Source organism: Quercus lobata, chromosome 7 (assembly GCF_001633185.2).
Source record: "Quercus lobata isolate SW786 chromosome 7, ValleyOak3.0 Primary Assembly, whole genome shotgun sequence".
In the NCBI taxonomy this organism is placed as follows: domain Eukaryota; kingdom Viridiplantae; phylum Streptophyta; class Magnoliopsida; order Fagales; family Fagaceae; genus Quercus; species Quercus lobata.
Window position 1 is genome coordinate 35,238,331 of NC_044910.1, and position 13,790 is coordinate 35,252,120.

At 34.8% G+C, this 13,790-nt stretch overlaps 1 protein-coding gene and 1 non-coding gene across 3 annotated transcripts; one reads left to right on the forward strand and one right to left on the reverse strand.

Annotated features, from left to right (window-relative positions):
• Positions 1–937: 937 nt before the first annotated feature.
• On the reverse strand, positions 938–1,010 carry TRNAA-AGC. The gene has a single exon. It is a non-coding gene; the product is annotated as a tRNA-Ala (tRNA).
• Positions 1,011–1,241: 231 nt separating this feature from the next.
• On the forward strand, positions 1,242–13,498 carry LOC115952465. 2 transcript variants are annotated; one of them, XM_031069646.1, is made up of 24 exons: positions 1,242–1,404; positions 2,034–2,164; positions 2,774–2,858; positions 3,766–3,819; positions 4,336–4,427; positions 4,525–4,628; positions 5,639–5,714; positions 6,636–7,092; positions 7,710–8,042; positions 8,203–8,409; positions 8,502–8,600; positions 8,684–8,756; positions 9,578–9,705; positions 9,826–10,120; positions 10,208–10,443; positions 10,525–10,649; positions 10,869–10,986; positions 11,122–11,177; positions 11,294–11,387; positions 11,481–11,670; positions 11,899–11,970; positions 12,054–12,157; positions 12,260–12,322; positions 12,909–13,498. In XM_031069646.1, the coding sequence occupies exons 1-24, from the start codon at positions 1,357–1,359 to the stop codon at positions 13,017–13,019; spliced, it is 3,351 nt and encodes a 1,116-aa protein (XP_030925506.1). In that variant the 5' UTR covers positions 1,242–1,356; the 3' UTR covers positions 13,020–13,498. The 2 variants fall into 2 exon arrangements, with proteins under 2 accessions (XP_030925506.1, XP_030925507.1); XM_031069647.1 differs by lacking the exons at positions 1,242–1,404; positions 2,034–2,164 and having other exon boundaries at positions 3,735–3,819.
• The last annotated feature ends 292 nt before the right edge of the window (positions 13,499–13,790 follow it).

Here is a 13,790-nt window from a genome sequence, read left to right on the forward strand (position 1 = left end):
GGGTAAGGGTCGGGATTCAAATCTCCAAGATGGAGTTTCACACATATACACTTAGATTATACTAGAATAGAATTTCTATCTTGTATATATATATATATATATAATTAATCTAGCCCAATTAGCAACTATCTAACTCAAAAACTTGGAGTATTTAGCATTCAGGAATGCAAAAAAGTGTTTATTATATATTCTCAAAACTTATTTTATCACCCCATTTTACATTTCCAAACAATCCATGTCTAATTTTACTATGAGTTTGGACCTTTTGGGTAATATCTCTTACACCCTCATTTGGGTGGTATCTTTTACATCCAAATTTTTGTTGTCAAGATTTGGATGTTGCATGTCGCCGTGATGTCAGCTTGGTTCGAGAGGAGAGATTTTTCTAATTCCTACTTAAGGCTTTTTGCTTTCTAATAAAATTTTATTTAATAAAAAAAAGAATAAAAAGCTATTAGCATTGAACCAAGCCAAACTAATGATATGACATGATCCAACTCAAGTCGGATTTGAGTATCCCTAATGGCACAAATTTTTCCACAACTTTACTACAATTTTGCTATATGGTGCCACTCATGAATAGTGAAAATAAAATAATGAATCTATATGGATCTATGATTTTACCACTTATAAGTCGTTGCATAATAAAGTTTAAAAAAAAATTTGTGACAGCATACTTACTCCTCGAATTTTGATGATTTGTGGTATGTGCAGTGCACTACAGCCAACGAGCTCATGAGTCATGACTACTCGATGGAAACACAAGTAGAATTCACGCACCACCATTGCCCAAGAAAGAAAGGTACCCAAAGGCTAATCAATGAGAAAAAAAAAAAATTAAAAATAAAACAAATGAAAAAGAAAAAGATAAATGGTCGTTATAAAACAGATACAGTAAAAAACCAAATGAAAAAGAAAAACAGGTAACGTTTTCAAATGGAGAAGTGGGGTATCGATCCCCATACCTCTCGCATGCTAAGCGAGCGCTCTACCATCTGAGCTACATCCCCTTTGTGCCATTCTGCTGCGCAATTTTATATCAAACACTTCATTCCAAGGTTTCAAAAAGTCGAAAAGGACAAAAGCAAGAATCACATAGGACATTTTTACAAATTAAAAACAACGGCTCAATCAAAAATGCCTATTGCATTGACTACAAAACAAAGAACTTCAAAAATAAAAATAATAATAATAAAAAGAAAAAATAGTGTGTATAAACTATAATAAAGCTCCAAAAAACTTTGCATCGATATAATCACTATAAAAAAAAAAATTCAGTAAGTAAAAAAAGACCGAAGAAACAAAAAAGTCTCCGGCGAAACCAAAAGATTTCAAATTCTTTCAAACTGAATCGTCATGTTAGCCGCGAAGCGATTGATTCAGAAAGCTGTGCAACACCATCAGGTAATGAAATTCCAGCAAACTCACTGTGCACTGTTTCTCACTCTTTGCCACTTTTGCTTTTCGAAATTCATCACTTTCCATTTCCAAACAATACGTGTTGTTTTTGTAGTTTTACTTGAAATGCGATTGATCTAGGGTTTCATTTCTCACTGAAAATTTCCATAACTGTCGAATTCTATGCGTTCCTTCTTTTCTTTAAAGCTATATTCAATATAAATTTTTTTATTTTATATACTAATTAAGCATTTTCATTGTGATTCCTAAGCTATAGTTCTCGAATATACCTGAAAATTAAAGAAAAGAAAAAAAAAGAGTTCGATGAAGCTCAAGCTTAGTTATATATTGCTAGCTGTTACTAATAGAGTCCAATTTAGTAACGATTGGATATGTGTGTGTGTGTGTGTGTGTGTATTATTTTCATGATGCTATGTTCTTAGCTGAAGAACTTGCTAGAGATACATTAGGAGTTTCACTGATCATTGAAATATTTTCAATTTCTTTGAATTTGTTTTTTTTTGAACTTAAATGTGCTCAATGTGTGATGTTATATATTGTATATGTATATGTATATGAACTTTTTAGGGTGTCACTGATTATAGAGATTTGTTTGTTTGTTTGTTTTGATTTAGCGTAAAGTGCAACGTGGTGATTTGACAACGGAAGACTTGGATCCGCGGGTTGCTGTTCACTATGGTGTTCCATCTACGGCTTCGGTTCTTGCTTTCGACCCCATTCAGCGCCTTTTGGCCATTGGGACTCTGTGAGTTGAAATATGTAGTCTTTGTTTCTGGTATTGGTAGAAGTTTAAAGCTGCAAGCTAGGTTTGATATTGTTCATTAGTTATTTGCAAGTATCCGTCTGATACTAATATTAGAATATATGATAAATTCCGTATTATTCAGGTTTTTTTTGGCAAATGTGATTTGTCTATCGATAAATTTTGGGATTATAGCGAGATGATCCTCGTGATGTCAAATGATAATCAACATCTATATATTGTGGCGCATATAATTGACAATAGTGAACTGAAATTGAATAGGTTTGTGTGCTGCCTGTTTGGTTCAACTTATTTTTCAGCCTTTTGAAAAGGTTGTACCTAGAAAAAAGTGAAGTTTAAAAAAGCAGTACTTTGAAGAAGTGAAGTTTCAAACTGCAGTGCCAAGCGGGCCTTTGTTGGTCGGTGGGATTGGTATCGCTATCAGGCAATTTAACCTTGCTGCACAAAAGTTCCCTTGTGCAAAGTGATAACCGTGTGCACGACATTTATCATGACATTAGAACTCTTAATTGCATCATTTAGTGACTTAAATTAACAAATGGAGAATGCAGGGCACAAAATGGTGTCCTTATCACTTTGATTCTACTGCAGGGATGGGAGAATTAAAGTTATTGGTGGAGATGGTATTGAAGGACTTCTGATATCCCCAAAGCAATTGCCTTACAAACACATAGAGGTAAGTACATTTAGTATTCAGTTGATTTTAATGTTTGCAAGTACTTTTGATAGAGTTAAGGGAGAATACTGCTGCCATTTTGACAAAAAAGAAAATGTCAATCTTAATATGAATATTATCAAGTTAATGCTTGCAGTTTATCCTTAAAAAGGAAAAAAAGAAACCTATTTCAGCAGCACTTTTCTATTATGAAGTCTCTCATATTTAACAGAGAAGCAGCTAGAAGCTTGATGCCATTTAGAATCAAATATTTGTAGGAAGTCAAGAAGCATATCCAAATATGATACAAAATATCATACCTAACTTCTGATGCTGATTTTTGAATGATTCATTGAAAAACTTGGAATATATAAAATATATTTTTATCAGTAAAAAGTAAGTAGTTCATTAAAAGATGAAAAATGAGAGTCACAGTATACAGGAATTATACTACAGTACAAATCAAAAAAAGGAAAAGAAAATAAGATTCAGCATACAGAGATACTATCTATCAAGGGCAATAAATCTGAAGGACAATCAGGGGATATGGAATGAGCCTGATGCTATGAGAGTAGCAAGCATTCCTTCCTGTCATAGAAACATACAGATAACATGAGTGATGTTGCTCTGGTCGACATAGACAAAAAAGGATAGGTTCTCTTTACACCTGTAAAGGTTTTTAAATGAGTGTTTGGGAGTACTACAAGATAAAAGTTATAACAATGTTGATTTTGTTACTGATATGCTATACATAGCTTGGACAATTGGATAAACCATGTTGAGTTTTAGAATGCTGTTATTTAGAACCAGTAGGCAATGCTAGTTGATGAGAGCATTATCAACCATTTATCTTTACAAAATCCTGAGGATATTCTCTCTTTCCTTTTTTGTTTTTAGCGGCAGATTGATACTTAGTATCTTTTGGCAGTTTCTACAAAACAAGGCATATATAGTCAGCATTTCAAATGACAATGATATTCAGGTATTGGATCTTAATCATATGCAAATTTCATATTTCTTATCATTATCCCAAAAAAAAAAAAAAAAAAATCTATTTCATATCTACCATGTCTTTAGCTTTTGGCATTTTGGAAGAATTACAAGATAACCTTGTTGAATTTTCATATTTTATGTCTTCTTAAGATTGTTGTGAATGGTCATCCACATCAAATGTCTCTTCATTAATCATTTAGTGCAGTTAGTGATCTTTTGGTAGTTTTTTTTTCAACTTCAATATTCCTTTTAGAGGGATACAATTCGAAAGTTCATTATTTGGTTCTCATCCATATGCATTGTTTTTGGTAATCATGTATCAGAACAATTAAAACATTGCACAAACCCTTCGATATGGGTGGGTGATACTTAATAACAGCAACACAGTTGACGTGGCAATCTATGTCTTTCATCAGGTGCTATAGTTTTAAATGTTAGGGAGGTGCTTACACGTAAAAGTGTGTTTATTTATTCAATCGTTTGATAGCTAATTTATTTTTGGCAGGTTTGGGATCTTGCGAGCAGGAGTATAGCTGATTCTTTACAGTGGGCATCCAATATAACTGCTTTTTCTGTGATCAGTGGCTCCCACTTCATGTATGTTACTGGCAAAAATTTAAAATTGGTAACAGATCATATTAATCAGGTATTTGGCAATAACTTCTTGAAATGTTTACTCTATTACTACATGCAGGTATGTTGGTGATGAGCATGGTTTGATGTCTGTGATAAAGTTTGAGGCTGAAGATGGAAAACTTTTCCAGTTGCAATATCATATTTCTGCAGGTTCTATAAGTGGTAATTTCTCCTTCTCTTTGTTTTAAATGGTTGATAAGAATAATGATGTGATGATGTGACAGTTGCAAGCAATTTTCTACCAATTTACAAAGTCAAGTATTACTTTCCTTGTACAAACTTGTTCTTAGATGCCACAAAGATGCAAGTGAATGTGAATTCTGCAACTTGATATGGACAAATATGTCAATTCAAGCCAAAGAAACTTTCTTTCCCAATCCCTCCATTGCTGAGTTCAGCAATGTAATTCCTTTTTATTTTTTGTCAATTACAATCTTTTCAGGGTCGTATCTTTTCTTTAACACATGGTATAATGGTATCATACTAACATGTGCTAAGAAATTTCTTTTGGCATTAAGTGTGCCAACCTGATAATTGATACATATTCCTTCTCCTTGCTGGTGCAGTCAGTGGTCTTTGATGTATGTGCCAAACTCAATAGGTCATGAATTGTAATTTGATGAGTATTTACATGTGTATTTTTTACATTCATTTTGAGTTGAGATACTGCTATTTGTTATCTTAGGACTGACATGTAAGATTGCCAAACGAGCTATTACTCAAATGACATTTCCTCCTTCCTTAATGATGGCATGGAGAGGAAGGTCATGAGTTCAAGACTCATGGGGTGCATGTGTAACTTATCAATAAAAAAAAAAAAAAACTAACATGTAAGATCAATTAAGCATGCATATTTATATGATAACCCATCAAATACTTATGTAACTGAGAGCATTATATCTTAGGAAAGGCTTAGCCACTTTGAGGACAAGTTCCTTGGATTTCATTTTAATTTAACTTTACATCAAATATTCATATAACAACGACTGGTTTAGTTCTGTTGGTATGCACCTATTGCTTTGAGTTTATATCACTAATTTTTTTAGGCAGGGGGGTTACATGCTTTTGTGATTAGCTACTCGACCTGTATGTCTTGTATTTAGTTATTGAACATATGTGGTTCTAATTTGCTTCAATCTTATTTACTGCATCTGTTTTGTGCTATTTAACAGAAGCCGCTGGGTTCCCTCTTCCTAATGACCAACCTATCATTGGAGTTCTTCCTCAACCGTGTTCGTCTGGGAATAGGCAAGATGCAAGCAACACTAAGGCTTTCCACTTTACTTTCCTGCTTTTGATTCTGAAACAGGAACGGTTTACAATTATTTTTAATGTTGCCAAATATGTTACCTATTCAGGAATATTTTGTTTTTAGATTAACGTACTAAATTGCTAACGGTTTAGACTAATATAAGCAGAAATTATGCTTAAATAATGCCCAGCCATGGCTCTCCTAAAGTTATTCTTTCAAGTGTAACAAAAAAGATTAGAAAATATGTATGTTTGAAACCCATGATTAAAGTTCCATGTTTCTCACTAAGCAATGAGTGATGCTTTCAAGTCTTTTTCTCTCCTCTGTATAATCACTTTCATTCATTTCTTATTAAGGCAAGTATTAGTGTCATGTTTGCAGCTAAAACCACTGTCTCTCTTGGAATGTCTTATTGATTAAAGGATGTGATCAAAGTACCTCAAACTCATGTATACACTCTCCATTAGAGGGTAGTCTTGGTCATCTTTAGATTTCAAAAGGAACATCATATCAACTTTTTTCAATGTCATGGTAGGAATTAAAGAAGCATTGGACATTGTAGGGGATAATCTTATTAAATATTGGAGGTGGAGGGATTATTGTGATATTCATTAGGCGGGCAGACTATAGTGATATGGGTAGTAGTAAATAACTTCAGATTCAGTCCTTTTTTCCTTCTTGTGTGTAAACTGATTAATGTTAGTTGTTCTATGTCCCAAGAATATATCTAGTCATTGATTTTGTTTGGCATGCAATATAGCTATTTACTAACATTAGTCTACATGATGGAGTTATAATGTTATATCCTTATCACTTGAGACAATAAGATAGATGATGAAAAATATTACAGTATATTTTGTCTTTTTGGACTTTTGCAGTTCCTTTTTCATTCCTTTCTTTTTTCTTCTCTTTTTCAGAGTATTGCTTGCATATCAGAATGGATTGATTATTCTTTGGGATATTTCTGAAGGTCAAATTCTCTTTGTTGGAGGTGGTAAGGATCTCCAATTGAAGGATGGAGTTGTTGATTCTTCAAGTGAAGTGGATGCTAATCTTCCCGATGCTACATTGGAACATCATCTTGAAGAGAAAGAGATAAGTGCTCTTTGTTGGGCATCTTCCAATGGGTCCATTCTGGCTGTGGGATACATTGATGGAGATATTTTGTTTTGGAAAACATCGTGTGCTGCATCTAGTAAAAGTCAACAAGCTTCATCATCTAACAATATTATTAAGCTACAATTATCATCTGCAGAAAGGAGACTCCCTGTCATTGTCTTACAGTGGTCCAAAAACCAACAATCCCGTAATGATTGTGATGGCCAACTTTTTATCTATGGCGGTGATGAAATAGGATCTGAAGAAGTTTTGACGGTGTGTTATTCATCTCTAGCTATTTAACATTATCTTTAATATATTTAATTTCATACGGTTGTATTAAAGATTTGATGTAGTTACTAAAATTCCTAAGCTTTCTTGGAAGATATTTTTATTTTTAGAATATATCGATGTGTTTAAAACTGTTGTGAGCTTGTCATAAACAAATAAACAGTTTCAACGAAAAGTTTCTTTCAAAGCAAAATTCTTTCTTTTTCTTTCTTCACACAGAGAGAGAGAGAGAGAGAGAGAAGAAAAGAATAGAAAAATAGGTGAAAAAAACCAAAAAAATAACTCAGGGTGACAACGCTGGTTAAGATGAGAGTATGACTGTAATTAAAAGTAAATCATGCAAACTTTTGTTTGTTTTTCATCTCTTGTAGATTTAATCTCTGTACTTCTACCCTGGGATTCAGAAAGAATTTCTGGTCTCTACAATGTTTCAGCTTGATCACTTTCAAATAGTAAATATGATTCCTTTGGCCCAATTAGTAACAATGCTGACATTTTCATAGTTTGTTGTCAGTTGAAGCAGGTAGCTGAAATGGTTTTCTACTAGTTTGAATTTCTCCTAGCATCCAAAATCAGCTCTTTAAAATTTCTCAATGTTGCAGGTTGTATCTCTTGAATGGTCAACGGGGACATTAAGATGCGTTGGTCGTGCAGAGCTTACACTTAGTGGCTCTTTCGCAGACATGATTTTATTACCAAATGCTGGGGTGATGGGGGGTAACCAAAAAGCTGATCTCTTTGTGTTGACAAACCCTGGGCAATTACATTTCTATGATGATGCTAGCCTATCTGCCTTAATATCTCAGCGTGAGAGAAGACCATCCATCTCTGCGATGGAGTTTCCTGCAGTGGTACCATCATCTAATCCTTCCATGACTGTGGCAAAGCTCAGTAAGATACCCACTGGGGGGGACTCATCAAAGGCTCTGTTAGAGGTATTTCATTCAATTATCTATCTCTAAAGATAGTGAGGTTGAAACTGTGAATCTAGTAGGTTATTCTGTTATGAGAAATTAGTAGCTCATATATGTGTCTGTCTTATATTTTCCAGTTCATTTCTATATTATCATCTTGTCTTCTTTTCTGTTCTCTCAGGTGGCCTCAGTTATGAAACTTGCCTCAACAGTGACTGCAGTTAGTGCTGCCAAGTGGCCCTTGACTGGAGGTTTACCCAGTGAATTGTCTATTACTAAAAATGATGGGGTTGGGAGAATTTATTTAGGAGGTTATTCTGATGGGTCAATTCGGATATGGGATGCCACGTATCCTGTCTTATCTTTAATCTGTCTTTTAGAAGGCGAGGTTAGAGTTCCATCAAATATTTCTGTCATATTCTGTCCCTTGATGAATGGAGGATATATGTTTAATAGTGAATGATATCATCTGATTGGTAGGTACAAGGTGTGAATGTGGCTGGTTCAAGTGCTCCAGTAACAAAGTTGGACTTCTGCTCCATCAGTTTAAGGTTGGCTGTTGGCAACGGATGTGGTCTGGTGAGATTTTTTACTGGATGCTTCATTCAAGGCTGTGAGGCATTGCACTATATTATTGCTTATTGTATTTTTGACTTTTCTAGGTTCGTCTCTATGACCTCAAAGGCTGTTCAGATGGGACACATTTCCACTTTGTCACAGAAACTAAAAATGAAGGTGATCTAGATGCCATTTATCCATAATGGGGTACACCTCCATGTTTTCCTGAAGTGTTGCACTGTTTTTCTTTTATCAAGACAATGCAAGTTTTGGCTTTAGTTATGACTTCCTGTCACAGGGAAAAAATCAGAAATAATGCATATAAAAAATTCAATATGATGGACTTTGGAACTTCAATATTTCCAATGGCCTACATCAACATAGATCTTAAAAATCTATATTTTTTTTTGGAAAAGGACAATTTTGTTTGATGCTGATTGGAGAAAGATTGGTTGTCCAAAATTTGAGTGGTTAAGCTTCTAAATTAATCTTTCAAAATTTGCAGAATGTGATATGTAGTTATGATATTGAAAATTAACTTATTTACAGATGATGCCTGTATTTGATTACGAAGTTTAGAAGAACCATTAGCTGAATATGAACAGGTTAAAAGTTAAGTGATTCGATGATGTGTATGTGAGTTGTTAAAGAAGAAAAGTCATGCTTGTGACTTGGTAATCGAGGAGTTTCTGCGAGCAAGAGTGGACCAGTTTCCTTTGCAGATCTCTGAACTAAGACTAGGACTCTTTTGCTTACCTTGCTTGATTTGCTAGCCAGCCAAATTGTAGACAGTTGAAGACAAGCTAGCTTTTTAATAATACCACCATTGATTCCTTTAAACCAATAATGAGATTATTCTGAATCTGTTTTTTATTTATTCAAGTACTTCAATATCTTGATATAGTTTCTGTATCTGGATATCTTTTGCTCCTTTATCTTGAAATACAACAATAAAATCCTTATTTTCCCAAATTAAGATTGTTCGACTTGCTTCACAGTTTACATTTTGCCTCAAGGAAAAGGACCTCAATGTAGAGCTGTTTTTTGCCTTCTTAATTCCCCAATACAAGCACTACAGTTTGCAAATTGTGGAGCTAAACTTGCTGTGGGATTTGAATCTGGTCGTGTGAGTGATGTTATCTAGTTGTTTTATTTCACCTCTTTATTGTTGTAATGAGTTTGGTGATTAGCCAGTAATTTCAACCTTCTTTATTCAGGACTTCTGAACATATTGCCCCTGTTACAGGTTGCAGTGCTCAACACAAGTTCATCGTCAGTTTTGTTCTGGATAGATGGTGTGTCTTGCTCTAGCTTTCCAATAATTTCAATTACTTGGAAAGAACTTACATATACTCATAGCCTTGTCAAAAGCCCTAAGCACTCTGAAACAAAAGTCCCAGCCTACTCTGCAGAGGAAGTAATATTTGTATTAACCAAGGATGCAAAGATTAATTTGTTTGAAGGTGGTACTGGTAAAATTATAAGCACTCAGCCATGGCACTTGAAAAAGCCATCAGTTGCAATTTCAATGTATGTTATAGGCAAGTACAATTTCCTTCTAGGAGCAATTAGATAATTTTAAGTTTGGTTTCACTTATTATAAAATTCTAAGATATTTTGCTCTCCAGCTGTCAGTATCTCTGTCTCTGAATCATCCAGTGAGATGCAGCTGGAGTCCCATGAGGATAGTGCTACCAAGAACGAACCTATGCCCAATAGTACTACAGTTAGCATAAATTCACATGAAGGTGAACAACAGCCCTCTTCAGAAACTGCATGTTCTGAGGAAAGATTGTTGGATTCAATTCTTTTGCTTTGTTGTGAGGATTCATTGCACTTGTACTCTACGAAATCTGTGATTCAGGTCTTCTATCTGCCTTATTTATTTTAGCTTACAGTATTATAAAATTTCCATTTGCAAGCTAATTTGATATAATTTTATTAGGGAAACAATAAATCCATTCGTAAAGTGAAACATGCAAAACCTTGCTGTTGGACAGCAACTTTAAAGAAAGATGAAAAAGTTTGTGGACTGGTCTTGCTGTTTCAGACAGGTGTAATTGAAATCAGGTAAGTGCAGTTTTTTCTTTGCTTTTGTGCTTACCTCAGTAGAATAATCAACAAAATAATATTTACAGTTGTAGGACACCAACCATTCTTTTGATTTATCATGCAATTCCAATGGTTTTGATAGAAATTTCTCTCTTCCACTCTTGTTATGATAGCATGTTCAGCTACCATCAGTAATGTTTGAAATAATTGGTACTGGTGATAACTTTCTTTTGGCAGATCCTTGCCAGATTTAGAATTGGTGAAAGAAAGCTCCTTAATGTCAATTTTGAGGTGGAATTTTAAGGCAAACATGGACAAGACGATGAGCTCTTCTGATAATGGGCAGATTGCACTGGTATTGCTTTTGTGAATGGGGATGTGTGCATTTTTCAGCCAAAGACATGTTTTCACTTCTTAGATCTTGCAGCCTGCAAGTTTTGTAATTTTTTATTATTATTTTGACTTGTCTGATGTTGAGGAACTTCCATAGGCAAGTGGGTGTGAATTGGCGTTCATCTCTTTATTAGCTGGTGAAAATGATTTCAGGTATATTTCAGAACCTAATGTGGCAACACATTCATAAATTCAGGCATGAAGATCATTTTATAACTTTTAAATAAACAAGATAAGGTTTTATGAGGGACTATGCTGTGGTTTTATAGGATTCCAGAAACTTTGCCTTGTCTCCATGATGAAGTTCTTGCAGCTGCTGCAGATGCTGCCCTTAGTTTCTCTTTAAATCCGAAGAATAAGCAGGTTCAAAGAATAATACCCTTTTTTCTTTCAAGTTTTTATTCTGAAGACTGTTGATGTTTTTAACATAGCTTTTCTGACTTTGTGTTGCTACAGGGTACTGAACCTGGCATTCTAGGTGGTATCATCAAAGGTTTTAAAGGGAGAAAAGTTCCCCATACTGAGGATTTTATTCCAAATCCTAAAGTAAATTTTTCTCATTTAGAGGGCATATTTTTGAAGTCCCCATTCTCAGACTCGTCTCCAGCTGTTACAGATAATCAGGAAGCTGAGGAGCTTAATATAGGTTTTGATCTGTCCACCTGCCCATACACTGTCTTCCTTTTTGTTGTCTTTCTTGTTTTTACCAGTCTTTGAAACTTTGGGCTTGGACAACAAAACTTGCTACCCAACTACCAAGGCAACAAAGAAGGCTGGTTTTTGTTGTCTTCTTTTGTTTGGTTCTTTTTAGTTGAATCTTTTTCTTGGCTAAGCTTTTCTGTTGATTTTTTCTCACTCTATGTTTTTGGTACAGATGACATCGAGATAGATGAGCCTCTACCAGCGGCGTCTTCTTCATCTCATGATTTTCAAAATATAAAGACAGGTAAATCTGACTTTTTAATCTTCATCTAATGCATGTTTTGACTTGATCAGGTTGGTATTAAAAATATTGTTTTCCTCCTGCAGAGAAGGGGACAGAGAGGGAAAGATTATTTCAAGGGGGGACTGATGATACCAAACCCAGACTTAGAACACCTGAAGAAATCATGGCTACATATAGAAAAGCTGGGGTAATTTCATATGATGGTTTTAGTTTAACTAGTACTGTTTTCCATAATTTAACAGCTCACTGAATGGATTGTCTTATTATCTGATGTGGTAATTAATTTAAGGACGCTTCTTCGGTGGCTGCACATGCTAGAGACAAGCTCGCACAGAGGCAGGAAAAATTGGAGGTAGGTTATTCATTGGATATTTCCATAAGAAATTATTTGGTCTGGATTGACTGTGTTGCTTTACCCTTGGTTACTTTCCTAGAGAGAGAAAAAAAATGAAGAGAAAAGTGTGACAGTTTATATGACTACTGTATTGATGTCAAGATTGAATTTACAGTTTAATCATATCCAAGTTAATGAATATTTTATTGATGACCTTGTAGCCCAATAGTACTCCTTCCTTTCAAGAAGGTACTAGGGTTAAACCTTTTAAAGATAGGATTTGTGGCTGTGGAGATTACAGATGATTACATAGATTACAGATGATTACATCCTTTGGAAAGAAAAAAAATTATACTCCCACCTCACCTTGTCCTTGGAATTTTATCAACTTTTCTACTAAAACTTCTTTACTGAGGTGGAAGGTTCTTGAGTGTTGGGCAATCACTTCCACATGCGGTTTACCGGCAACACCATTTTTATCTGAAGTTGTGAAAAAGAAAAGAAAAAAATTTGCAATGTCACTAAAGCTTATTCGAATTCAATTCCAGTAAGTAGCACTTCTTTGACTGGCCCCTGAACTAGCTTTTCTTGTTACGTGCATCAGAAAATTAGCAGGCGCACTGAAGAGCTGCAAAGTGGAGCTGAAGACTTTGCATCATTGGCAAATGAGCTTGTCAAGACCCTGGAGGCACGAAAAAAATGGTGGCATATATGAAAAGAAAGTCCGGCTATCTGTGTGTGCTTTAATATTTTAGAGGCAGGAGGATTACCACGATACCAGAAATATTCTCAGAAACCTGCAATCGGCTTTCAATAAAAAATGTGATTTGTAGCCTTTAATCAAGCTGACAAGCAAAAGTCCATGCCGTATATGGTGTATCTGAGTTTTCCAAAGCCCTTCATGTAAATTGTGTAACTACGGCATAAATATCATTTTTGGAGGGAGTAAAACAAGACAGATTTTTATTGTTTTATTCATTGTACAAGATTGAGAAAAATGACAAGTGATTGTCTAATTATTGTACAGGATTGAGAAAAAATGAAGGTAAATTATCTAATTGATAATTGATTTCACAGCATAGAAGAAGTCATCAGTGTCATTGGTTTTGCATTGGTGTGGGCCTGAGTGATGGTGGCTCAGCAATTCTGATGTGTACATGTATCTGTTTACCACCAATAACTAATCCAAAATTTGTAGCTTCAACTCTTCGATGAAGAATTAATCAAAGTAAAAGAATCTATTACTTCCAACTCTTCAATGAGGAATTAATCAAACTAAGAGACTACATCACTAGGTCCTTCGATGAGATTTGAAGCTCACTCACTTCCAAGATGATCTCTTACGAACACCATGGCAATGTGTTTTTGAGCACTGCAAGCCACCGAGTTCTTAAGTGATCTCTCACCAACACCTTCATAGCACCAAACTTTCTCTTGCCCAAAGCATGGTGATTGGCAAAACAATTACTTAGTTAATGCTTAACGT

Coding starts and splice junctions, on each gene's coding strand:
- LOC115952465 (XM_031069646.1), top strand. CDS start 1,357: ATGTTAGCCGCGAAGCGATTGATTCAGAAAGCTGTGCAACACCATCAG. Junction 2,165..2,773: donor CTTTTGGCCATTGGGACTCT/GTGAGTTGAAAT, acceptor ATTCTACTGCAG/GGATGGGAGAATTAAAGTTA. Junction 8,410..8,501: donor TCTGTCTTTTAGAAGGCGAG/GTTAGAGTTCCA, acceptor TCTGATTGGTAG/GTACAAGGTGTGAATGTGGC.